Below are 22,827 nucleotides of genomic sequence, written 5' to 3' on the forward strand. Positions count from 1 at the left end.
ATATTATTGTACCATTCAAGAACGTTCAGCCATAACATTCTTGGTATATCAAATTCAATTATTTCATATTTCGAAATAGATAAGTATGTAACAACATATTAAATTTCTAGTACAGCAACGAATGTAATAAAAATGACCGCAAGCATACACGCATAACTAAGGGAAATGGTTCCTTGACAACATCCTCTTGTTGTCCTTTCAACTCTATACAAATATTTACTCTATATCCCACTAAGAACATTTATATATAAATACAAATATAAAATATATGTGATCACCCAGTCACCTTCACTTTAGCTCGCTGTCTTTTTGTAAGTCATATGATTGTGCAAGAGCACTCCAAATGAAACTGGAATTTGATTTTCCTCTTCTTCGAGAAGATTTGTAGAAAACTTCTTCAGTATTTCTGTATGTTATTATATAAATAAATACGTAAACTGGAGACTGCAAAACTTTTGTTAAGAAGGAAAAATAAATCATACTCTAAAGACTGTTTTTTTTATTCATAGGGTACGGGCACCAGTATTCGGCCACACATTGATGTACGGACACCAGTATTCGGCCATGAAACAGTAATCGGCCACCTATGGTTCTTTCATTGGTAAACTTTTTTTTATCAATGAAATAACAATATGTGGCCGATTTTACTGGTTTTACTGGCCGAGTTCTTTTTTCACTCACATACAATACAGTTAACAAAATTAACGAATTATGACATTTTCGTTTTTAAACAGATTCTACATAATTTCTAGATCCCAAAATTTTACAGTCTTGATAGTGAATGGGTTTTTTTTTTTATCCCAGTAAAATGGTCGTTATTCATGTGCGACAAAAATTTCGACTGGGAAAAAATTCAAAAATTCAATATAACAGCTGTCAGAATCTGTGGGACTAGTAATATCAGATCCCACATTAATGAAAAATGTGGTAATTCGTAACTTTTCATTATTGTACGAGATGTTTTAAGTATAACAAAAATAAATTGTTTGGCTGGGAATGTTTTCGATATTGATCGATAACTTCACGGCCAGGCCTCCGATAGGGAAAGCTCTTCGAAGAACTAATTCCAGATTAATGCCAGGTCTACCTGAACTTTTACTGAATTCACCTAAAATGTAATTGAACATAACCTGACCCTAGCAATTTTGACCTGACCTCAATAAAGTAATTAGGTCAACCTGTCAAGTCAGGTTTTCTGATTTTTTTTTTTTACAAATTAATATGAAAATTTCAAAAAATTTCAGGTCAACCTGACCTGACAGGTTTTAAAAACTCAGGTTCAGGTGAGGTTAGTTTTCATAATAAAAATTAACGAACGAAGATCAGTTAAATCACGGTAGAGTAAGATGTACCAGGCAGGAGCGCTTGATTTGACTAGTAGCCTTATATTTCACGAATAAGATTAATTCAATTTATGTCAGTGTTGATTTGAGTTCATTTTAGGTTGCTTATTTGACGTTTCAAAAATGCAAATAATGAAAATAAATCGAAATTTGAAGTTCAAATTTTCGAAACGCAATTTTTTTCTCTCATTCTCTCATTAAATGTCATTAAATGCCCTCAAGGCCAGTTACGTTTAACTGAGCCAAAAAAATTTCGTCGTTACCACTATACCACTACAATGAATCAACGTCTGTGCAAAGCGCGGAATTGTAACCGTTGAGTTGTCTTTCTTAAATAATTAATTGTCCGAAAATGTAATTTAAAATAAAAATTTGATTTATAAGTAAGAGAAATATGCTACGAATAAAATGTAAAGAATTTATTTCAAGTTTGAAGACTTTATGCAAATGAACAGATGCCACGCAAGGACAAAATATGAAGGCATTAAGGTCAATAAAAATGTTTGTTCCATGGCAGATAGAAAATCCACTGTTAAGGCTATGAAAAGGTTTAGAGGGTTCATAAATCTCAATTACATGGTGTCTAACCATAACTCATCTGACTAGGTGATTTTTGGTAAGTCTTTACGGAGACAAAATGTACAATTTCCCGTTACGTTTAATTGTAGTTTTGTCACGTAATGTATTAAAAACATTGTTACACATTAGTTAAACATGCACAATGCGTACGTGTATGTTGATGTTGTTGGAATATAACCACTAAGCATCATACATTATATATAATAATGTGAAAGATTTTCTACGGAGAACCAGGATAGAGCGATATCGGTATTTCGATAGTAAAAATTTAGTTTAAACTGGCCAACATCGGATTTTCTTCGTTTATCTAATTTGTTTGAGTGGCAACTTACTTTTGATTTGAAATATGCCACGCAACATAGAGCATAGAAGAATCGAGCCTGTTGTGCTTCCACTACATAGAGCATACATAGAGCATGCTTGCAGAGTGAACTGCCGTTTTCATTTCTTTGATTCAGTTCAGTATTTTAATTCGCCCGTCGAAACTTTCCAAAAAATCATAGTCCAGGCCCTTGCGTAAGAAAAAATGGCTCCGCTCGCCAAAACTGTACTCAAAAAGTCGATTTTTGAAAAACAAAATTTGTTCCACAACTCTTCAATCCCAATCATGTAAGATAACTGAAAAGCTCGAAAAACGAATATCAGTTACAAAGTTATAAGAAAGAATGATTTTCCTTCTATTGTAATCAAATTCTCTTTTCTCTTCGTTCCAATCCTGTTTCTCAGCGGTCAGTTTCGCTTCTTCTTGCGATCAATTCTTCTTTTTCTGAGATCAGTTTAAATTCATGCCATTTTATATTGATCCATTTTGAAGAAATAGTGATTTGAAAACCAGCATTGAATTTCACAGCAAGAATTCGAACCATTTGTTTAACCAATTATTTACTGAAATTGACAAAAATTTAGGGAAATTTACTGAAATTCACGAATTTACAGCCTGGTACAGTCAAAAAAGTGCATTTTTATTCTATACGTGTTTCATCAATTTCAGCTGTTTTGCCATTGTAATTTGTATTGTTAAAACACCTGAAATCGATAAACACGAAAATCATAAAAATACACTTTTTTGACTGTACTTGGCTGTATATATTCTATATTGCTTCTATGCTAGTAAGTGCAATAAATCTAACCTTTTACAGACGGCTGTCTGACTGATGAGGTCTTATACAGCAAAAATAATGTTCAAAACAAATGAAGGAAAAGATTTCTGAAATCAGTCTCTGAAAATCTTCAATCAAATGAAGTAACAGTTTGAATAGTAAAACTGTTAATATGCTTGCAGTCTGTGACAGGTTAACAATACAAGAAAAATTTCAGCAATTGTTGATTCTGTTGTATGTTGTATCAGTCGAATTCGATGTTATGTTTTAAAAATATTTGAAAATCATCTGCACGTAAAGTTCTAATATTAATGCGATCGTTTTGTTTTCCAATCGTTTCTCAACCCAGACCTTAACATAACACAGCTACGGCATTCGAAAACTCCAACTGAAACTATTTCACAAGTAAGACTCTCCGTGGCTTCCTTCTCATATCAATGCATGACAGAGAAACGATAGCTATATTTTCGCTGAATTCAATGTTCGTCCTGTAACCATTTTATGAATATAAATACTTACGAGTTGTAATAACATATACAATCCGGCACATATAAAAAATACATATATCTCTAAAAGGAAACGTATAATAAAATAAATTGTTCGCCTGTTGCTTCAACTACCGCCTGTTTATAACCCAATGACCTCATTTCGTCTTTGCAAAGGTTAGAGGTTGATATCGCTATGTGCAATACTTCCGTTTCATAAAAACCGAACAACAGAACATATGGACAATGTTTTATCATAATATTGTATTTACAAAACTGTTGATGAGTTATTACTTTGCTATAATATTATTTGTTCGCATGAATTGGTAATTGTGGTGCGCTGTTTTATACTCTCCAGAGAGACAAAATGTAACATTTAGCTAATTGCGTTAATTAAATAAAACGTTAATTAGGGCACACTTACAAATAATGTTTGCTAATTTAGAACTCATAAAATCATTCTACGGGGCTCATGATGAACGGTATTTTATGTAAAAATAAAACATTAATTATTGTGGTTGTTCAAAAATCATTCAAACTTACCCTTCGCATCACTCTCAGTGAAAAAGATGATGTCTTCATTATGCTTCGTTGATGGGCTTTTCTCGGTTACGTTTATTTGGTTATTTGGCCTGGGTTTTCTTTTTCTTTCTGTTCGACAAAGACAATCACAAGAGCACTCACTTTTGTGTCAGCTTTAGTTGATTAAAATTGATTTTATTTTTTACATGAAAATATTTTGGCTTCTAGTCTTTGGCTGAAAAAGATCGAGTTAGATTTGCCACGAGATCAATAAAATGTAAAGTACTGCCATCTTTATATCGTATTAATCGATTTATCAAGCGAAAGAAGATGAATTGAACAATATACCGTTTAATGCAGAAACGGGCAGTGTCACATTAGCGAATTATAAGAAAAATGAAAACATTTTCAGTTAACTCCGTTTCGAATAGACTTACGTTGTTTTCGTTTTAATTTACAAAAAAAACTTCTATTGACATCGTCAGCCTATTTCAATCGGAGCTAAACAAATGAAATCTCATTTTTATTATAATTCGCTAGTGTGACATATATCGTTTACACATTTAACTATTCGTATATGTGTAACCAAGTGTTATATAAAGGTAACTATTAGTAATAATACTTAGTACTATGTGCATTAAGAAGAAGGTGGGGTAGTCTGAGCTACTTCTCAACTTGTCGTTTTTTAATCATCCCATTACACCAACAAAATTGTTGGTTTTGGCTAGATGTGGCTCCTGGAATGTATTATGGCTGCGAGCGGGCCTGGGAATGGCATCCGATTCGACAGGTAAAGATAATTGGGGATCCGTACAAAAAGTGTGTGCTATTAAAGTCATGACGACTCATTCCAATAAATTTTTCAATACTTTTTTCCCTGAAATTTAAGGTACAGTTTAAGGGTGATTGGGTACCTAAGGAGTCTTTGAAGTTTTAAATTAATTTTCACCAATGTAAGTTTATTTTAAGTGTTACGGCATGTTTCATTTTCATTTACATTGCCTAATCACGTAAAGCATTGTACTTACGAGGTTCCAAGTTGTTATTTGACAAGTGGGGAATACAGCCCACTTATGAAATACACAACTTGGAACCTCGGAAGTAATATACTAATAACGACACCATGTTCATATGGATGGCCTGATTCAATAAAAAGTTTCAAATTTATTATTTTATTTAGCCGGAATATAAGATTATCACTAAAGTTAGAGTTAATACATTTACATGATTATGAGTTTATAGTTTTAATGATTTCTAACTTTATAAATCAAAACACACGTTTACACGACCTCAACACGTCTAGTATGGAGCAGCAAATTTAGAGCTAATGTTCCATTTTACTGCTCGAGAGACAGTGTACTAAATTAAAGTTTAAATGTATCTACCTTCTGTGGTTTCTCTTTTTAATTTGCGTCTGGCACGTTTAAGTCGAAAGGTAAGACATATTTTTTTGTCACAGTTTTAAATTGTCTAAGTTGTCGACACAAGTATGACACTCTGCTATTCTAAGTACTAGGTTGAGAGTTTGCCATGTTCACTTTGGCGATAAATTATTTTCATTTTTTGAAAAATCTGAGTGTAGAATTCTTGAATTATGTTACGCTACAATGGTGCAAGTCACTCGTATCTTGTGTTGAATTCGTCGTCAAATGCCAAATGAAAAAATTATACAAAAAATTCATTTTTCAAAGCATTTACAAGAGCTCAGCTGACATTCTTTCAACGTTCAGAGGACATTCATTAAAATTCAACGCTCCAATTGTACTCTGTTGAGCGGTAATAAATATTTGTGTAGCTTTGTTAGTTCTTTAGTAAGCTAGTAAGTCTTCACTGTGTGAATTATAGGCGCCGCTTAAGCTTAACTTTTATAGTATCCGATGAGTTGTATTTAAAACTTTCAAGGTCAGCAGAGATTAACAAAAGCTTTGCGAACATATACTACAGCTCAGCGGAGATTTATTAAAACTCAGTAATGGTTTATTAAAGATCAGTAAGAAGCTCAGAGAAGGATTATTAAATCTAGACGAAGATTAATTAGCTTATATCGGTGTTACTTGGTTTTGTGTTGCTTGTTAATTTAACCAAAGAACGAAATCACTTCGTTTATGGATTTAATTTTATTGTTCACCCTTGCATAAGCGGAAGGGTGATCTCGAGTGTCATACTTATGTCGAAATGTTTTCTTTTGTTTTTGTCGCGACCAAAAAAAGTTGTTGCATGAAGTAATAAGTATTCTTTTGTGCCTCCGGGAACTTGAATTATGTTTTATCAAATTTAAATTAGATGCTGCCGATATATCTTCTTTTCGGAAAATGGTGGCTCATAGTATGATAAAAGAAATGAAGTAGAAGATTAGCAAAATATGTTCTCCAATGGGGACACTTGACCCTAATTTTATTGAAAATTGAAATTCTTATCATGTATTCGGTTTGAACACCCTACAGCTTCACTGTACGATACACAGTCGGGTAGTCGGCTCGAAAATGGTGTGGTGTGTGCTGTTAATCTGAGACTGAGACTGCGTTCATGGGCATGACGACGGAAAAGAGATATAGGAATTTAATTGAATGACATGCGGTAAACCAAATAGGTAATTTTACAGCTAAAAACATTATTCGTTTTTTTTACTGACAAGATTATTTTACAACCAGACATACGACGGAAAATTGGAAAAATTATTGGATTCGAATTTTCTTTTTATATTACACACGAGCTGTGTTTTCTCAATATTTTCTTTTCATGTTTATTCTGAACGAAGGGAAAATGTGTATCAGCACAGTGACTTACCGTTACAGTCATGGCAAAGAACAGTTCCCATTTAATCTGGAGCTAAGTAAAATCTGTACCAATATAATAGAATTAAGAGTTTTATTCTCTGGTGTAACCATGTTGTTTGCGTATTATATTTTTTGTGTCTATATAAGTGGGTGGATATAAAATAAAACAATTTCCCTTGACTGGTAGAAAGGGACATGAAATAAAGTAGGATGTCAAAAGTAGCTAACTTTGAACCATCAGTCTTTTCAGTGGAGGATTGGAGGGATTTTGAAAATGTTATTATTAGTCCATAAATAGGCTCGTTCATGAGTGGACAGCCAGTTGCATCTTTTTTATGGAAAGAGTGATAATAATGAAAATAAATTAAAATTTGCTCGAACATATTTAACTACAAAAAACAGCCCAGCTAACCGATTTTCGTAAGTTTTTTTTAGTCACATCGTCAACATATGACTGTTTTGAGTTAGAAAGTTAAGGGAATTTTAACTTAAAAATGAAAATGATTTTGTCCGTATTGAAACTGGAAGCACCAAATTAAGATTATCTGTCAGGTAATACGGTCGTCCTTCGATTATTTTTTTTTTTCATTTTTACGAGGGAAGAGGTTATACAGTTTATCCAACCAAATTTGTCACGTAATTTTCATCAGCTGTTTTTCAGCTGGTCCACTCATACAACCTCACTGTCTTATTCGTGTTCTTGCGAGATTAATAGTCACAAGCGTGTGGCAGTGATAAAACCGTATTTAAATAGGTATAAGGTAGTGGAGTTGCATGTGTAGACCAGATGGAAAACAGTTGAAGCAAATTGCGTCATAAAATTCGATTGGGGTTAATTGTAGCCAGACCCAAATCGGAATACTGTATTTCCTCTCGTTAAAAAATGGAAGCACCTACATACTGTACTTTACGTGATAAGCAATGTAAATACGTATTTTGTATGAGCAAAGCGATTTCCCCTTCAAATTGTGCGTGTTATAAGCGACATGTAAAACTTAACAGCCACCCGCATTTCGTACAGAGCTAAAAATCAAATTGAATCTACCCACGTTCAGTAAACATTCGGGCTTTCTCGGGCGCGAGATTCTTTATTAAAATTGAAGGAGATTATTGCACCTTTTTTTACAGTAAAATGGGCTATGACCATGTCTCGGGCAGTATTTTTAATGTGTTTACCAGCAAATTCTAATTGATTGGCATTAAAAGACCATTTTGCGGAAGTTAATTTAATATCTTCGCAATAAATGTTTGTTTCTGCAGTAAAATTTCATGAATGCCAGAGGTGCGAGTTTAGTGCCACACTTAGTTGATCACTGATTGAACAATTCAACGAATGTTACCAAAATTTAATATTATACAGTCCCAAGTTCATGGGCTCTGACCCCTTAGACCTCTCTTTTTTATATTATATTCGCGGCCTGAGGTGTGCTGCTTCCTCTATGAAAATTATTTTTTGTTTGTTTACTTACTTTTTCCTTGCTGACAAAAAAAAGTTTAAAAATACTGCCAAAATGAATTAAATAATCTGTTGCCAATGGACTGTTAACTAGCTTTTGTAAGATTTTTTTTATTCATTTGGGCATTTAGAGTTAACAAATGTACATAACTTAGTGCTATTTAATGGTGTAGAAGGAAATGGAAACAATTGGACCATTAAATGTTGGCGTATCTAACCGCTAAACACAATTCACAACAAAGAGTTTCTATACTTTATTGCCAGAGTGTTTGTTTAATGCTCCTACTCCTTTTCAAATTAAATATGGCGTTTTTGGTCCGTATCGTCTTTTTTATGCGATACGCGAAATTAAACGCTTAAATCATTCACTTTCCAAAATACGACACAGAGCAGACTTTTCCCCACGGTTAGCATAAATAATAAAAATTTTAAGCAGAAAATTGAATGCGAAAATCAATATTGAATATCTATCCAATTACGTCGTTTTACTGTTTTGGTCTTGCGGATTCTTATTCCACGTTCAATGTCTGATTGGAAATAGTCTCGATAGCCTTTTCTGTAAAGATGGTAATTTTACCTAATTTCCCATTCAATTCAAATGGAATGTGTAAAGCACTGTCAGTGGTAATGAAAACAAATCCGTTCAACTGGAATCGACCTTTTATTCCGATCGTCGATATTCAAGAATGAAAGACGGATAATTTATCTGTAGTATATTCAATGTTCGTATGCTGGCCACTAAATTGATTATTTAGATTGAAATGCAGACGGAATGGGTGTTAACGATGTAACTAAAATAATGAAAGTTGATACATCAAAGCGTTATATATATATATATATATATATGGATTTCAATTGAGTATATTAGATATGGTGTCCAATGGCAAGAAGATTATAATTTTCTATTTCACATAATATTCCGTTTAGATGGAAAGGAAAATGAAATACTTGTTTCCAATTTGGTTAATGGAACTCGACAATAAATTTACTTTGAATCGGGTATTCGAAACTGGGGATAAACCGTTTTCAGGAATTCGGCCACAAAGTCCAAAAAGAAAGAACAATATTTCTGTCCCTCAATAGATCCGTAATGTCATGTCTGTGAAGTATCTGCGAAAAAAAAAACCCAAATTTCAAAACTCCGAACAAATTTCTTTTGCAGGGAAGCTTTTCTGTTACATTTTGTAAAAAGAAAATCTTCCTTTTTTTTTGTGAAAATGCAACAACCGAGGTCTGATCAATGAAAATTTTTTTGGAGGTTTTTTCGCAGATACTTCACAGACCGAATAAAAACTGAATCAGAAAATATTGGAGTCAGGCTAGCCATTTGACCTGTCCCGGAATTTTCATTATTTTTCTGGCTGTCCAATTAGTTTTTTCTAATTTATTTTTCCTGCTAATGACGATGTTCATATTTGAAATTTCTACAAATTGGAATCGGTAAAACTCTACGTGTTAATCTTACAAGGACTCTCTAGTAAACGGTACAAAAACAAATCTCTAATAATCCTATTGATCAACACTACAAAAAGATTAGTTTTGTAAAAGCGAAATTGTTTTTTGTTTTAAATTTTTTTTATCAACTCAAAAGCTCGATTTAAAGACTACAACGCATCATTTTCATGTAAAAAATAATAATTTTGTTTTGTCCAATTATATTATCAACTATAGCTCTAATTTCAAAATTAGCAAAAATTTAATTTCAAGTCTTCGTCTTCTCGTTCACAAATTATATGTTATGTGAATTTATAGCCAATGAGCCAACTAAGAACTATATGCACTACACTCTACACAACACTCTGTTGAATTCAATTCGTATCAATCGCTAAATTTGTATGTATACTCTAGGAGTATCAACAACAACCAAAAAATAAAAATCAAACTAAATTGCAAATAACTTCACGCACATTTCTAAAGGATTATGATTTAACAAAAGATCGAACCTAATAGTATATCAATCCAAAAATTGAAAACTCCTAACAACAATATTAATGCTCTCGAAATTGTTGTTAAAAACGATCAAGAACCAAAGAATGCAAAATAACTGTGGTACTTAAACCGTACAAAGTGGTTATTAAGTTCTACTACTCGGATGGACTAAATAAAACGATGTTATCTCCTTGAGTCGAGGGCGGCAACTGAAGAGTATACCACCAGAGAACCGAGAGTTTCCCATATAGACGGGATGGTTATATTCAGTGTAAATAACGCAGACATTTTCTGATATATATTTATCCTCGCGCAACATAAATAAAGTTGCCCATCATTTGTGGTTTGGTGGAAGAACTGTTCGAACTTAACATTAGATTTATTCTTCTTTTCTATATTTCCGAGGAAAAAAATAAATATTTTCAGCGCTATATTGTGATGTTTAATATCTTAATGAACGGAATAAAAAGTTCATTTCGCTTGACTTGAGTGAACCGGCTGGAACACTTTTCCACTATGCACGCATTTTATATATATATACCTTGCACAGCTTCTAAACATTTATGTAGAACACATCGCATTCGATTGAAATTTTATATACAGGACGAAATTTAAATACATATCTCCTCTGTACGTCGTATACCTATCTATATATATATGATGACGATATGTATACCATTCGATGTGAATATCGGACCGGCGCGTAGAAAAGATAGATTTTTTTTTCCATAATACAGACGAAAGAATTGAAATCCATCGAAAATATAAAATACAATTTAAGAAGTTCGATGTCTGCCAATTATATCCACAATTTTTGCTATTGCAAACACGTAATATACCATGCGGTGTGAATAGAAAAGAAAAGGGTAACACATCCAAACAATATTGCAAATTAGTAGTATTTGTCGTTATTTGTATCGCGTGCGTTCGAAGCAAATTGTGATTGAATTTGAATATATACGGTCGTTAACAAACCTGTTGTTGTTACCAGGAGCAGGAAAACATATTTGAATCAACAATGCCATACAAATATGAAATTTTCCCGTTCGAAATCCGTACGATAAATTCCACTATATAGTCGTTCTGCTCTCTTGAAATGATTATATTAGTTATATACAACCAAATGCCGGAGGTGAGGTTGAATTAGCTCTCCGAAAAATAATATTAGGTTTCTTGCTCTCTCATTTTATCACCACTTAGCAGCTGAATGAAATTTACACTAACCTAGGCATTTCATCCCTTTATTATGAGAAGGAAAATTCATTCAACATTTTCGATTTTTATTGCTGGTACATTTCCTTCCCCATTAGATGATGAAATAAAGTTAGGAAGGCAAAATTTTGTAGGGTCATTTTGGCTATAGTCGCACGTTCTAGATCCAAAATTGATTCTTAAAGATCTACAATAATAATAATAATAGCGTATGGTATTGTTCAGCTGGGAGATCACACTTAAGTGACAGGTTCGGCTATCAGTGCTGCTATAGCTAATGTAGGTATTTGCATACATGGTATTTCATTAGGGACCACATGCTTAACGTTTGTTTACACTCTGAAGGTACTAAACCACAGTAGGAGTAGAATACCAACAGCTCCCAACAATGTAAAGATCTGTAATAACATTACATCTAGGCATTTCCGGTTCACTGATGATGCAAAATCAAAATTTTTTATTAATTTTAAACATTACCAATAACTGTTCATGTCAGTTGACAAATTAAGTGTTTCTGAAGTCCGCGTATTACGTGCATAGGGCTATGCTGATACTCACTGCGTTATCTATTGTTCATATGTTCGGCGACTTTTCGACTGCACTGTTTAGTGTCATGAACGTAAGTTTAAATCTATTAAATCTATCTACTTACGAGGTTCCAAGTTGTCATTTGACAAGTGGGGAATACAGCCCTCTGAAGTAATATACTATTAATTAATGTAAGAAACAACATCTAGTAACTGGCTCACAGTCTCATACACTCTCGTAAACATACCAACAATTTTGTACGACGGCAAAGCAAAGTACCAATGTCAAACGAACTGACGCCATCTGCTCTAGCTCCCGATTTTCTCCATTAATTGTCACAAGCTTTTTTCACTGATGGATATCGACGGTAACTTCCAGATGACGGACTGTCTTCTCTGCTTCGAATTTCATCAAAGCGGCACAAGAAATGGAATGACCCTCCAGTATTTTGAACTCGGCCGACAGCACTGACCATATCAGAGGTTTAAATTTAGATATGTTTTCACCAAAGCGGTTCTTGACAAATTTCATTTTTAGTAACAAAATCAGAAAATATAACCGTTTGACCTGTGCGATCGCAGTGGATCCGCGCCTGGATCTGATTGATTTTCTTTTTAAGATGAGATACAACTCAGAAAAGTTGATGTACCTATTATGTTACAGTATTTTGTACTCAGTTGTAAAACACAATTTCGAATTGTATTTAGTAAAAAAAAAACATTTTGATTGTAAGGATATTGATTTTGATCTGAGCTTTGAGATTGTAGGTATTTCAGCAATCAGAATTTTATTTTAAGCATTTGAGATCTAGACTTTGATTTATTAGGCATTTCAGCTCTTAGATTAGATTTCATAGGCAGGCATTATAGTATTTGTGATCGTCCTGAGCTTTGTGTATGTGAGGCCCGTTGCCAAATCGTAACGTAAAAAAAGCCAGGATTCAATTATGTTGAATTAACTTCTAAGGATATACATATATACAATATACCTATAGTTCGTGATACCTAATGCGGCCATGGACAGTATATAAAGTAAATAATATTCCGTACATATATATACACACAACAACAGGTTGTTGTTGGGGAAAGGATGCCTCTCTGCAAGTCTCTCTTTTCGAATTAAATGAAGCAAATCCGAGTATAAAAACTCCGAAACCTTGGTACTATATGCACTGCACATACCTATACAAAAACATAAAATGCTAAAGATAATATTGCGTTGAATAATAAAAGTTTAAGTGAGAGTTAACAGTGCATAGCTTTAATACGTAAAAAGCATTTCTGAGAATACAAAGGTTTTTCTTTTTAGTAGACCATTAACAAATAAAACGATAAGCTTTTCAGTTAAGGTTTTCAGTAATTCCTTTTTTCAAACACCTTTTTTTGGGTGACACTTCACGCTCTACAATTGACTGAATTTGGACCACTCTTAATGTACTTTAATTACTTTAATTACTTTCGCATTACGATCGACGCCATATATCACTGAATGCTCAGATCATTTTGTAGGGAATGTTTTTGGTTTTTTTTTATAAAAAATGTTTTACAGCTCAAGACCCAATTTTGTCTAGTGATCAAAAAATCAACATTACAACACTTGTAACACAACATACTATTCCTTTACTAGGGAGGGAAAATGGACATTCCGTCCCTAGGTAAAAGTCTTTCCCTCCTTCGTAAAGGAAAACGTCATCACACTTGGGAAATAATTTGATAATTCGTATCACGATGAGTAAAAAGTAACTCGGACTTAAGCCCTCGGACACTTTTACTCATCTGGATACGAATATCCATTCGCGAATATACAATGTAGTTTAGGAAAAATGTTGTTCCTAACTTATGCTAAAAGGCTTTTTAGCGAATTCCAGAACGAGCCGAAGGCTCTCATTCGCTAAAAAAGCATAGGAAAGGTAATGTATTGAAATTGCGAATTAAAAACGAGGAAAATGACAATTGTAATCTCATTTTATATCTACCTGCGTGAAAAAACAGCAGTGAAAAAGTGCTATTATTTCGCCGTCGGTATATAAAATAGCGTATTCACCTCTGTCCAAATGTTTATTTAGACACTAGGGGTTATAACATTCGCCTTCGGCTCATGCAACAGCTCCCCACCCCAAGTGTCTAAATAAACATGTGGACAGAGGTGAATAATCTACTATTATCGTGTGGCATAATCGATTGAGTTTGATCGCTTTGCCAATTCGCTACATCAGACAGTGAATGCAAGAAAAACTAACTCCACAAAACTAAGTTCACGATAATTTGGAAAACATTTGAGCCTTTAGACATGTCTTCGCCGTGATGCATATACCTTCCTGGTTCATAAGTTTCCATTCTTCGTACAACTTGCTAAATATCCACCTCAATATTCACTGACATATATACATGGAATTTCTTCGTTTGTTTTCTTTTCGCGAAGCATTCCATCAGAAATAAGCTTAAGCTTTCCATACACAATTTAGTACACCCACCGGATAATAAGCTATTTCACAATGTCATGTTACCAGCTCGTTTTTTGCGTGGATGCTTTGATATAAATCCTTACACGCAAACTAAAATACAAAGTAGTGGGCGAAAGCAGCTGCAAGATAATGACGAGACTAAATTATGCAAGACTGCACCTTTTCCATATCACATCAAACATGATAGGAATCAGGGAACGTATATTAGGAGGATATGGTCGCATAATACAAATGGGACAGACATTGATTGACAAAAAATTGAGGAAAGCCAGGCCTCAGCGTTCATAACACACGCAATGCAAAAGAGACGGTAAAGGGAAAGCATCCTATCTCTATGCGCAATTTCTAAGAGGGTCTGGAGGTCTTTAAATATTGAAGGCCATGGCCTATATTCGCGAAAATATTTTCGTGAATTTTCTTGATTTTCGCGAAAACAAATTCACGAAATTATTTGCAGGGCTGTTGCCGGCAATGTTGAAGAAATGTAATTTAGATTTTCCGAGCGAGATTCGTAATAAAAGGAAAGGGGGGAGAAGAAAAGTAGATAAGATTAGATGAAGGAGAGAGACGACGAAAAAAGATGAATGCAAGACGAGGCTTCTGATACAATCTCGTATCGGTTCGCGTAGCCTATTATTATAGAGAGTGCTATATTGGCTAATAGCGAACAGCAGCTGTTCTGGCCGCTGACAGAATATTTTAAGAAACATGACAAGAAGTCCTCTAAATTGTCAGAAAACATATTTTACTTGGAACTACGTACTCAATTAAAAATGTTTTTATTTTCAATTTTAATAATTTCTTGAGAATATTTTTGGAAACCTACGCATGTTTGTTCACTGAAAAATATCACCAGTCGATGATAAAATATCCAAATAATCGATACAATATCAATCGAATGATTTATCGATAATCGACAAAATCGACCGATAATCGAATTATAAAACATTCGATTGATATTGAATTAATGTTTACTCAAAAACATCGATAATCGATTCTAAGGAAATATAATCGATATTTTATCAATCGAATGAATTGTCGAACATGCCCGCTTCAGCTAACAATTTGAATTTTAACTAACTGGTGGCTGGCTTCTTTAGTTCAAATACAAAGTTTGTCGCTAATTCGAAGCAGGTACGAAAGTATATCTTTTCCGTGACCAACGAAATTAAATTAGATTAAGATTTAAGATATTCGTAATATGATCAGGGACCAATTCAGAAACTTCTTACCATTCTTCCGGCATAAATACACCTGAGACAAATTGCAACCAAATACTTTGTTTTACCGGCAATAGTTTGGTATAAAAGCGATAAACTACTGAAATCGAGAAAAAACAAATAAACGAAGAAAGATGCTTAATGAAAATTGAAGAGAAAATCGAATAAACAAAGTAGATACAAAAACCATATTCTGTTGTCAATTCTTGTGAAATGTGCGTAAATTTGGTAAAAGGAACATCATCGATGAAATTTTGTTTGCCATTACAAGATAACAGAACAACTCGTGTATCTTGTTGAACAGTAGAGATACTTTCGCTTGGCTCTAGGTGTAGAATAGATCGTACTGAGAACATCAAAACAGATGCGCCCTCACACAAATTCAAATATTGGATTGCCATAAATGCACAACGCGCAATTTATCCACGAAATTGTGAGGAATTGAAACATTTTGGAAACGGAAAACGCAACAAAAGCATTCAGTCTATCACTTCAATATTCTTTTCATACTTATAGCTGTATAAGACACTCGCCAGGGCTCATAGTTTATTGTTGTCGCCGGTGTTGATAGCAGATGAATAAGCTTAATTATCCTTTCTTTCTATATTGCTACTCAATTTTTCCATGTTTGTCAATTATATCGTTGTCTGAAACACAGGTACTATTTTGAGAAATCGGTTTCTCAAAATTAATTTTTTCTCTTTTTTAAAAACGATTTCTCAAGGATAGTCTTTGCTAATACATGTTCACCACACATTTTTATTCCTTTAACGAATATGATGACATTGATTTAATTCTAGTTGTTACAAAATGAAGTTTTGGCTCGATAGCAACTGGAAAATGAGAATGGCACTACCTTCAGTATTTCTTTCAAATTGGTTGTTTTAGCCATAAGACCGAGGACATGTGTTTATGTACCTACATGATTTCAAACCCTGTCATATTATAACGTTATCTCGTTTACGAGGATAAGTCTAATGTACGTGGCCAGGACCTGTCCCGTTTGAAATATCTCGAAAGCTGTAGAAATTTATCTCGTCGACTAGTCGAACGATTTTACAAGAATCAAAAATCGTCTGAGAAAAGTCTGCTAGATTTTAAGCAATTTTGGTTTCAAGTTTCGTTAGTCATGGGACAGATCATGAATTACTTCACGTACGATTCAAATGTTTCACCACGACAAAGTAAAATAAATCAGGCAGGAGCGGTTAGTTTTTAAACGTCAAATAAAGGACCTAATACACCGTATAAAAATGGAGTCAAATGAACACTGACACTAGTCAAATCAAGCGCTTCTCTCCTGCATGGTTTATTTTACTCTGCCGTGGTTAAATTGGTAATTTAACTGTCAAAATCAAGGTGTTGCTGCCAAATAAAGAGAACTGTTTTCCGGTTGTCCCTGCATTGTTTTGAATGTGTTGCTGCTAAATACAGATGATAGGTCGACCCGAACCTAGTAAAGATAACCCAGACCAACCCAACCTGATTCAATTTTCACGGCCGTTTGGATTATCGGGTTTCAATCTAATTCGGGTTGGGTTCGGGTCGGCATTTTCAATAAGATTTGTTTCACTTTTATATCACACATCTGTATCATCATCGTCCCACCCAAAATCAACTATATCGGGTTTTCGGGCTCTCATAGCTTGTTTCAAAAATGTAATCCACGTCAGGTTCTTTTTTCAGTTTATTCGGGCTTAAGGTTATTCGGTTTCGAAAATTTAATTCGGGCTGGGTTCGGGTCAGGTCGGAATTTTTCGAAAATCCTTGACTTGCTCACCTCTTCTGCCAAATAAGCCCTGATTTCCACTTACGAAAAAAGCTCTCCGTTTTCTCTCTGTTTACTCTTTGAACAATAGAAAAGGGGCGTGGGATAGGTAAAAGGGTGGCAAAACGGAGTAGTTTTTTGTTAATGGAAATCAAGTTTAAAGAATGGAACTGTTATGGTTGAAATGTTTCGAAAACTCGACTTGTTATGCACGGACATCTAAAAAAGGAACCTAAATGCGGATAACGCCAAAAAAAGGTGCTGCAACCAAACACGTTTTACTTCAGGTAGTGTCATTATAGGTTTCAAACTGATGTCGTTTGAGGAATCTATTAGCAACTTTCGCAGGTGTAATCGTTTTCTTTCGATTGGTGAACAATCGTACCTACCCTGCTGTAAAATTCGAATTGCAAATATGAAAATTCAATGTAAATTGAGTCTATCGAATGAAAAAATTGTCCGTGATTGGTTGTTGTGGTTGATTTTTTTTTTTTAAATAAATTAATTCACTTGTATATTCAATATTCATTATTTTCGAATAACATCACACCCATAATCATTTATCTATAAAATAGAAAAGAAGGACTCTTGTATTTGGTCATTTTTGGAAAGCTGCCGATAATCCGTTATGGTTTCTTCTTCATTTTTAAATAACAAAAGAAAAGAGAGAAAAAAAAATTATAAAAAATGAAAACAATGTATGCAACACTAACGTTACAATCAATAAAAATAAACGGGAATTCCAACTGATTTTATTCAATGGAAGAGAATTCACGATTCTATTGGTTTGGTGCCGGCTGTTGTGGTTGTTGTTGTTGTTCAGGTCGCTGGTTTGGCTGTTGTGCGTTCAATCCTTCACCGCCCCAATTAAAGCCACCAGGACGTTCACGTTCCTCTGGAAGTGGTACATAGTTTGGATCATCCATATGCTCGTTGAATAATTTCTTTCTGCAAATCGGAAAGAACCAAAAAAAATTTTATTTTAATGTCCCACGGCATTGAGACCATGCGAAAAATCGACCGATGCGGTCATACGTACAAAAATAGCGGAGTCTTCAGTATTCTCATGCCACCTCGTTGTTTTGGAAAAACGTCCTCCAAAAAGTAGTAGATGTGTCCAACGGCCATTCCCATTAAATCCACCCAAATCGTATTGCCCAGTATAACGGAAAAGCCTAATAGCACCCATGGCAAGTACGGTGCCAGAAAGTTCAACAAACCGAAAAAGTTCATTCGGATAAACGGATTTCGACGTGACCACACATACACCAGCATTATTGTAAATGCTTGGCCGAGAAATAGTAGATTTACAAAAAAAGCAAATATCTGCGGATTGATGAAAGTCATTAGATCTTCGATTTTACGTTTAGTTACAGCGGTTGGATATTATGTTAAACTCTACATGTTGCTGAAATTGGTGTTTTTAGAGGCAAAATCCATTGATTGCGTCCAACTAATAAAATGTTCGATATCCACAAACTGATTTTTTACGCCATTTACGTTAAATGCCTTCAACAGGATGTCAGTTCGCACAAAATCAAAGTTCATTGAAGGTAAAAGTACAATTTCACTTAACTAAACATAATATTGAACAAACCGTCAACGGTAGTGAGATTTAGACACGAATTTATTTCAGCTGTGTTTCACTTGGTCCACTCATACAAACAAGCTATAGACGTATAAAGAACTTTTGCTTGCATGAGTGGACCAGCTGAAAAACAGCTGATGCAAATAGATGTTTAAATTTGATGAACGTCGATTCTAGTCACCTAACAATTTATTCCTCTCCATTTACTAAAACAAGGCATCAGAACAGTCGGAGCGTTTGCTGCGACTTAGCCCCGTACGACCCGTAATCCTATTTCTTCCGTAACCATAATATGTCCGTAGCCGTAATACGCCCGGAACCCTAATACGTCTGCAACCCTCTATTGCGTCTGTTACCAAAATGCAAGTCAAGTTGGGCATGGTCAAATTAACTGAAAGTGTTCATTTTTAAAATTGCGCAGAGCGCAATTACGAAAGCCCGTACGAAGTACCTTTCAAATAAAACCAACAATTTACGACATTATTTTAGAAATCCAAAATTTTTTGCCAACTTTCCATTGGGTATTCAATTACCTCTCAGATAAAACAAAAATTAGCAAAATCGGATGATATTTACTCGATTTATGTGCAAAAAACACTTAGGGCCGAGTAGCGGCCTTAGTCCAAGGGCCCAAATTTGAAACTTTTTTCGCCACGTTCTTTTCGGTATTCAATTATCTCTCAAACGAAACAAAAACTAGCAAAATCGGATGAGATTTACTCGATTTATGTGCAAAAAACACTTAGGGCCGAGTAGCGGCCTTAGTCCAAGGGCCCAAATTTGAAACTTTTTTCGCCACGTTCTTTTCGGTATTCAATTATCTCTCAAATGAAACAAAAACTAGCAAAATCGGATGAGATTTACTCGATTTATGTGCAAAGAACACTTAGGGCCGAGTAGCGGCCTTAGTCCAAGGGCCCAAATTTGAAACTTTTTTCGCCACGTTCTTTTCGGTATTCAATTATCTCTCAAACGAAACAAAAACTAGCAAAATCGGATGAGATTTACTCGATTTATGTGCAAAAAACACTTAGGGCCGAGTACCGACCTTTGAGCCCTCCCAACAAGCCCACGTTGCATCCTACACAAAAACAATGTTCAGCAACTTTGTTCTACTCGTCAATACCTTTCATTTAATATATCACAAGCAGCTATTGCGTGCGTATTTCGGTAGATATCGTCGAAAGACTGAAAAACACCTATAGGGCCCTAGCTCTGGAAGGGCCGGCCCTACCATGCCCATTTTCGATCTTGACCTTACTTTTGTCGATACCAATCAGGGAAAAAAAGAATTTTGAAAAAAGGTTGTGATTTACTCAAGCTAGAGGGGTCACAGACGGACGGACGGACGGACGGACGGACATTTTTTTTATTGCGGATTCGTAGTCTATGAACATAACCAAATGCTTTGCCCTTACTGTCTGCTTCCAATTCGACGTGTTACAAACGGCATATTAATCTTATAAGCCCCCAGTACTTCGTACGGGGCTAAAAATAATAATCGCCTAATGGATGCAACAGACCCTCTGTTGAACTTAAGGCTCGGAACAGGACAGGCTTACCCGAAACTGATCTGAAACCTGTTTTGACCTGAAAATGATTTTAAAAATTTTGACATGACCTGCGTTGACCTGAAACTGAAAGTGCTCGTCAGGTCAGGTAAATCGGCTCATGTAAATCAGGTCAGGTTTCAGGTCGAACGGTGCAAGTTTTCAGTTATACCTGAAACCTGACCTGAGAGGTTTCAGAAATTCATGTTTAGGTCAGGTCAGGTAATATTGAATAAAGTTACCTGACCTGACTTAAATTTTCCAATCGCTACAATTTTTGACCGCGGTCGACCTATCCAGAACCTTAGTCAAACTGTTTGTAATTGTCCAAGGCCTCATTTACAATTTCAATGAAACTCCCATGTCATCCATCTGAACAGTTAACAGAAAACGAAAATACAATCAGATTATGAACAGTGATAAGAAAAGTGCGTCATGCGTGACAGCTACGATTGTGAGCATTTAGTATTGCTATCAAATTAGCGGGGACAAATAATTCAATTTTCTCACCTTAGCAATATGACCAGTAATAATGAATGTGATGAGTCATAGACTAATCAGGAATAAAGAAAGTGAATTTTCCCCTCGATTAAATGTTCAAACGAAAGTTAAGATTGTGTACATGCCGTGTAGTCCAGCTCTGTACACCGAAAATATTGTAGGAAGTACAACAGTCGTTTCATTTTAATTATAAATTTGATCGAAAATATCACAGAGTCCCCCATCTACTTTCACCGGCTTAACGATTAAATGTCGATTCAAACAATGATCAGCCCGTAACTCATATCACTTTGTGTCATCATAAGGGGACTACTTCAAAACTTATGCCTAATCGTTACATTATTCGATACGACAGAGAAAGCCATTTGTTCTATGACTTTTTTGATCATTGGAAGGGCTGTATAGAGAGTAGCCCAAACGTTAATTCGCGGCTGCCATATATCTTAGAAAATCTAAATTGATACAGGAATAGTGAAATTGAAAAATAAAATTCTTGTTGAAAGACCGGTCGTACCAGACAAGATGAAAATCTGAAACTTACCAGGCACGACAGGTCCCTCAATTTTTTTTTTTTTAATTTCTCGTTTTATTTGGCACGGAAGGTCCTGCACAACAATCTGGATTTTCTATAATGTTAAGGACCAAGACATCACATCCTGCCTTCTGTCGGCTCAGTTAGTTTAATCATATGACAAATAATTCAAACTGTGACCTTATGAGGGACTCAAAGTGTCGCGGGTCTGTTAGTTGTGGTATTCGTTCGTACCACTTAACACTTTCATACTAAACACAGGTCAACGGAGCGAGATGAACCCTATCGATGCAACACGAAACATATCCAACCGAAGCGATGACAACATTGGTTTTATACTTACAATCATTAACGCTCCACCGAACACAAACATCATCACAAAATCGGAGCTTCGTCCACGAAATGAGCCCTCTTCCAGCATGCGACAGTATCGATAGGTGAATATCATATTGAATAGAAAACTAAATCCGATCGTTCCAAAGAACAGGAATGTCGTTGCCAGTCTCCATAGCTGGTACTGTCGTAAGATGAGTGTCGGATTAAAATACAACTGGAACGGCGACACAACTTCTAGATGCTGTAAAAGACGAAAACCATTCAATGCCCGACACGAAATTTTATGTGTGTACGAATTACGTGGTGTACAAACAACAAAAAAAAACATTTGTTATCATCAAATCGGTTGATCGCTTGTTGGATGACGTGGTGTTGGTAGCAATTTTGTCAAGCGTTTCGCAAAAGATTTCACTCCATAATCACAAGTCAATGCAAAGACTTTGCCGGGAAACAAATTAAGTCCTAACACCGTTCGCACCAACAACAAGTAATCAACAAATTCCAGTTCTATATGGTTAAATACGAACCACTGCCAAAGTTGTAATCACACAAGTCGATGTATACACTCGAGTGACGATCGGTATTTGCATGTATTCCTGTAAAAATGTTTGATAGGCCATTCTAACTGTAGTTTTGGATGTGTAGATTGTGTATAAAAAGACTCAACGTATTCTAGACCTTATGCAGAATTATCAAAACCTTTTGAGCACAAAATTTTTAAAAATTTAACATTTTCGTTACAGAATGTTGTGAAAAAGTAGCTGGTGTCAAAATTATTTTCGTCTTTGACAGGTCCGACAGGTCCCTGACAAAAAAAAACGATACATCAATGACATAATCAGATTGTGTGTACGTTTAATTCCTGTTAACAGCGGTTCTATTTGAACTTTTAAGATAACAACAAACTGTAAAACTATAGTCTTCAAATATGTCCTAT

The 22,827-nt window shown here is 34.9% G+C and overlaps 2 protein-coding genes and 1 long non-coding RNA gene across 7 annotated transcripts in view; all 3 read right to left on the reverse strand.

The window, feature by feature from the left end:
* The window catches only part of LOC119067542 (neo-calmodulin-like), a 149,778-nt gene extending 139,377 nt beyond the window's left edge, over window positions 1-10,401 (reverse strand). For 2 of the 5 annotated variants that reach the window (XM_037170605.1, XM_037170601.1), the window contains exons 1-2: window positions 10,327-10,401; window positions 4,051-4,202 (exon numbers count right to left, since the gene is read on the reverse strand). In XM_037170605.1, the coding sequence (XP_037026500.1) occupies window positions 4,051-4,089 (39 nt within the window). In that variant the 5' untranslated portion in view covers window positions 4,090-4,202; window positions 10,327-10,401. Of the gene's footprint in view, window positions 1-4,050; window positions 4,265-10,205 lie in introns of all 5 variants that reach the window. The other 3 variants (XM_037170602.1, XM_037170603.1, XM_037170604.1) reach the window with 3 other exon arrangements.
* Window positions 10,402-17,896: 7,495 nt separating this feature from the next.
* On the reverse strand, window positions 17,897-22,691 carry LOC119067544 (derlin-2). Its single transcript, XM_037170607.1, has 4 exons — window positions 22,418-22,691; window positions 21,898-22,131; window positions 18,423-18,709; window positions 17,897-18,331 (listed from the first exon to the last, which is right to left on the reverse strand). Exons 1-4 carry the CDS (start codon window positions 22,508-22,510, stop codon window positions 18,163-18,165), a joined length of 783 nt encoding a protein of 260 aa, XP_037026502.1. The 5' UTR covers window positions 22,511-22,691; the 3' UTR covers window positions 17,897-18,162.
* LOC119067552 lies at window positions 20,461-21,246 on the reverse strand. Its single transcript, XR_005085956.1, has 2 exons — window positions 20,836-21,246; window positions 20,461-20,505 (listed from the first exon to the last, which is right to left on the reverse strand). It is a non-coding gene; the product is annotated as an uncharacterized LOC119067552 (long non-coding RNA).
* Window positions 22,692-22,827: the final 136 nt, after the last annotated feature.

Source organism: Bradysia coprophila (genome assembly GCF_014529535.1).
Source record: "Bradysia coprophila strain Holo2 chromosome X unlocalized genomic scaffold, BU_Bcop_v1 contig_12, whole genome shotgun sequence".
NCBI classification, from domain to species: domain Eukaryota; kingdom Metazoa; phylum Arthropoda; class Insecta; order Diptera; family Sciaridae; genus Bradysia; species Bradysia coprophila.

What these genes read in the sequence shown, in the direction of transcription:
- LOC119067544 (XM_037170607.1), bottom strand. Translation starts at nt 22,510, where the DNA reads ATGGCCTATCAAACATTTTTACAGGAATACATGCAAATACCGATCGTC. An exon ending in TGATTACAACTTTGGCAGTG is followed by an intron (nt 22,132 to 22,417) that starts GTTCGTATTTAA and finishes CGTCTTTTACAG; the next exon opens with CATCTAGAAGTTGTGTCGCC. An exon ending in TCGGTGGAGCGTTAATGATT is followed by an intron (nt 18,710 to 21,897) that starts GTAAGTATAAAA and finishes ATCAATCCGCAG; the next exon opens with ATATTTGCTTTTTTTGTAAA.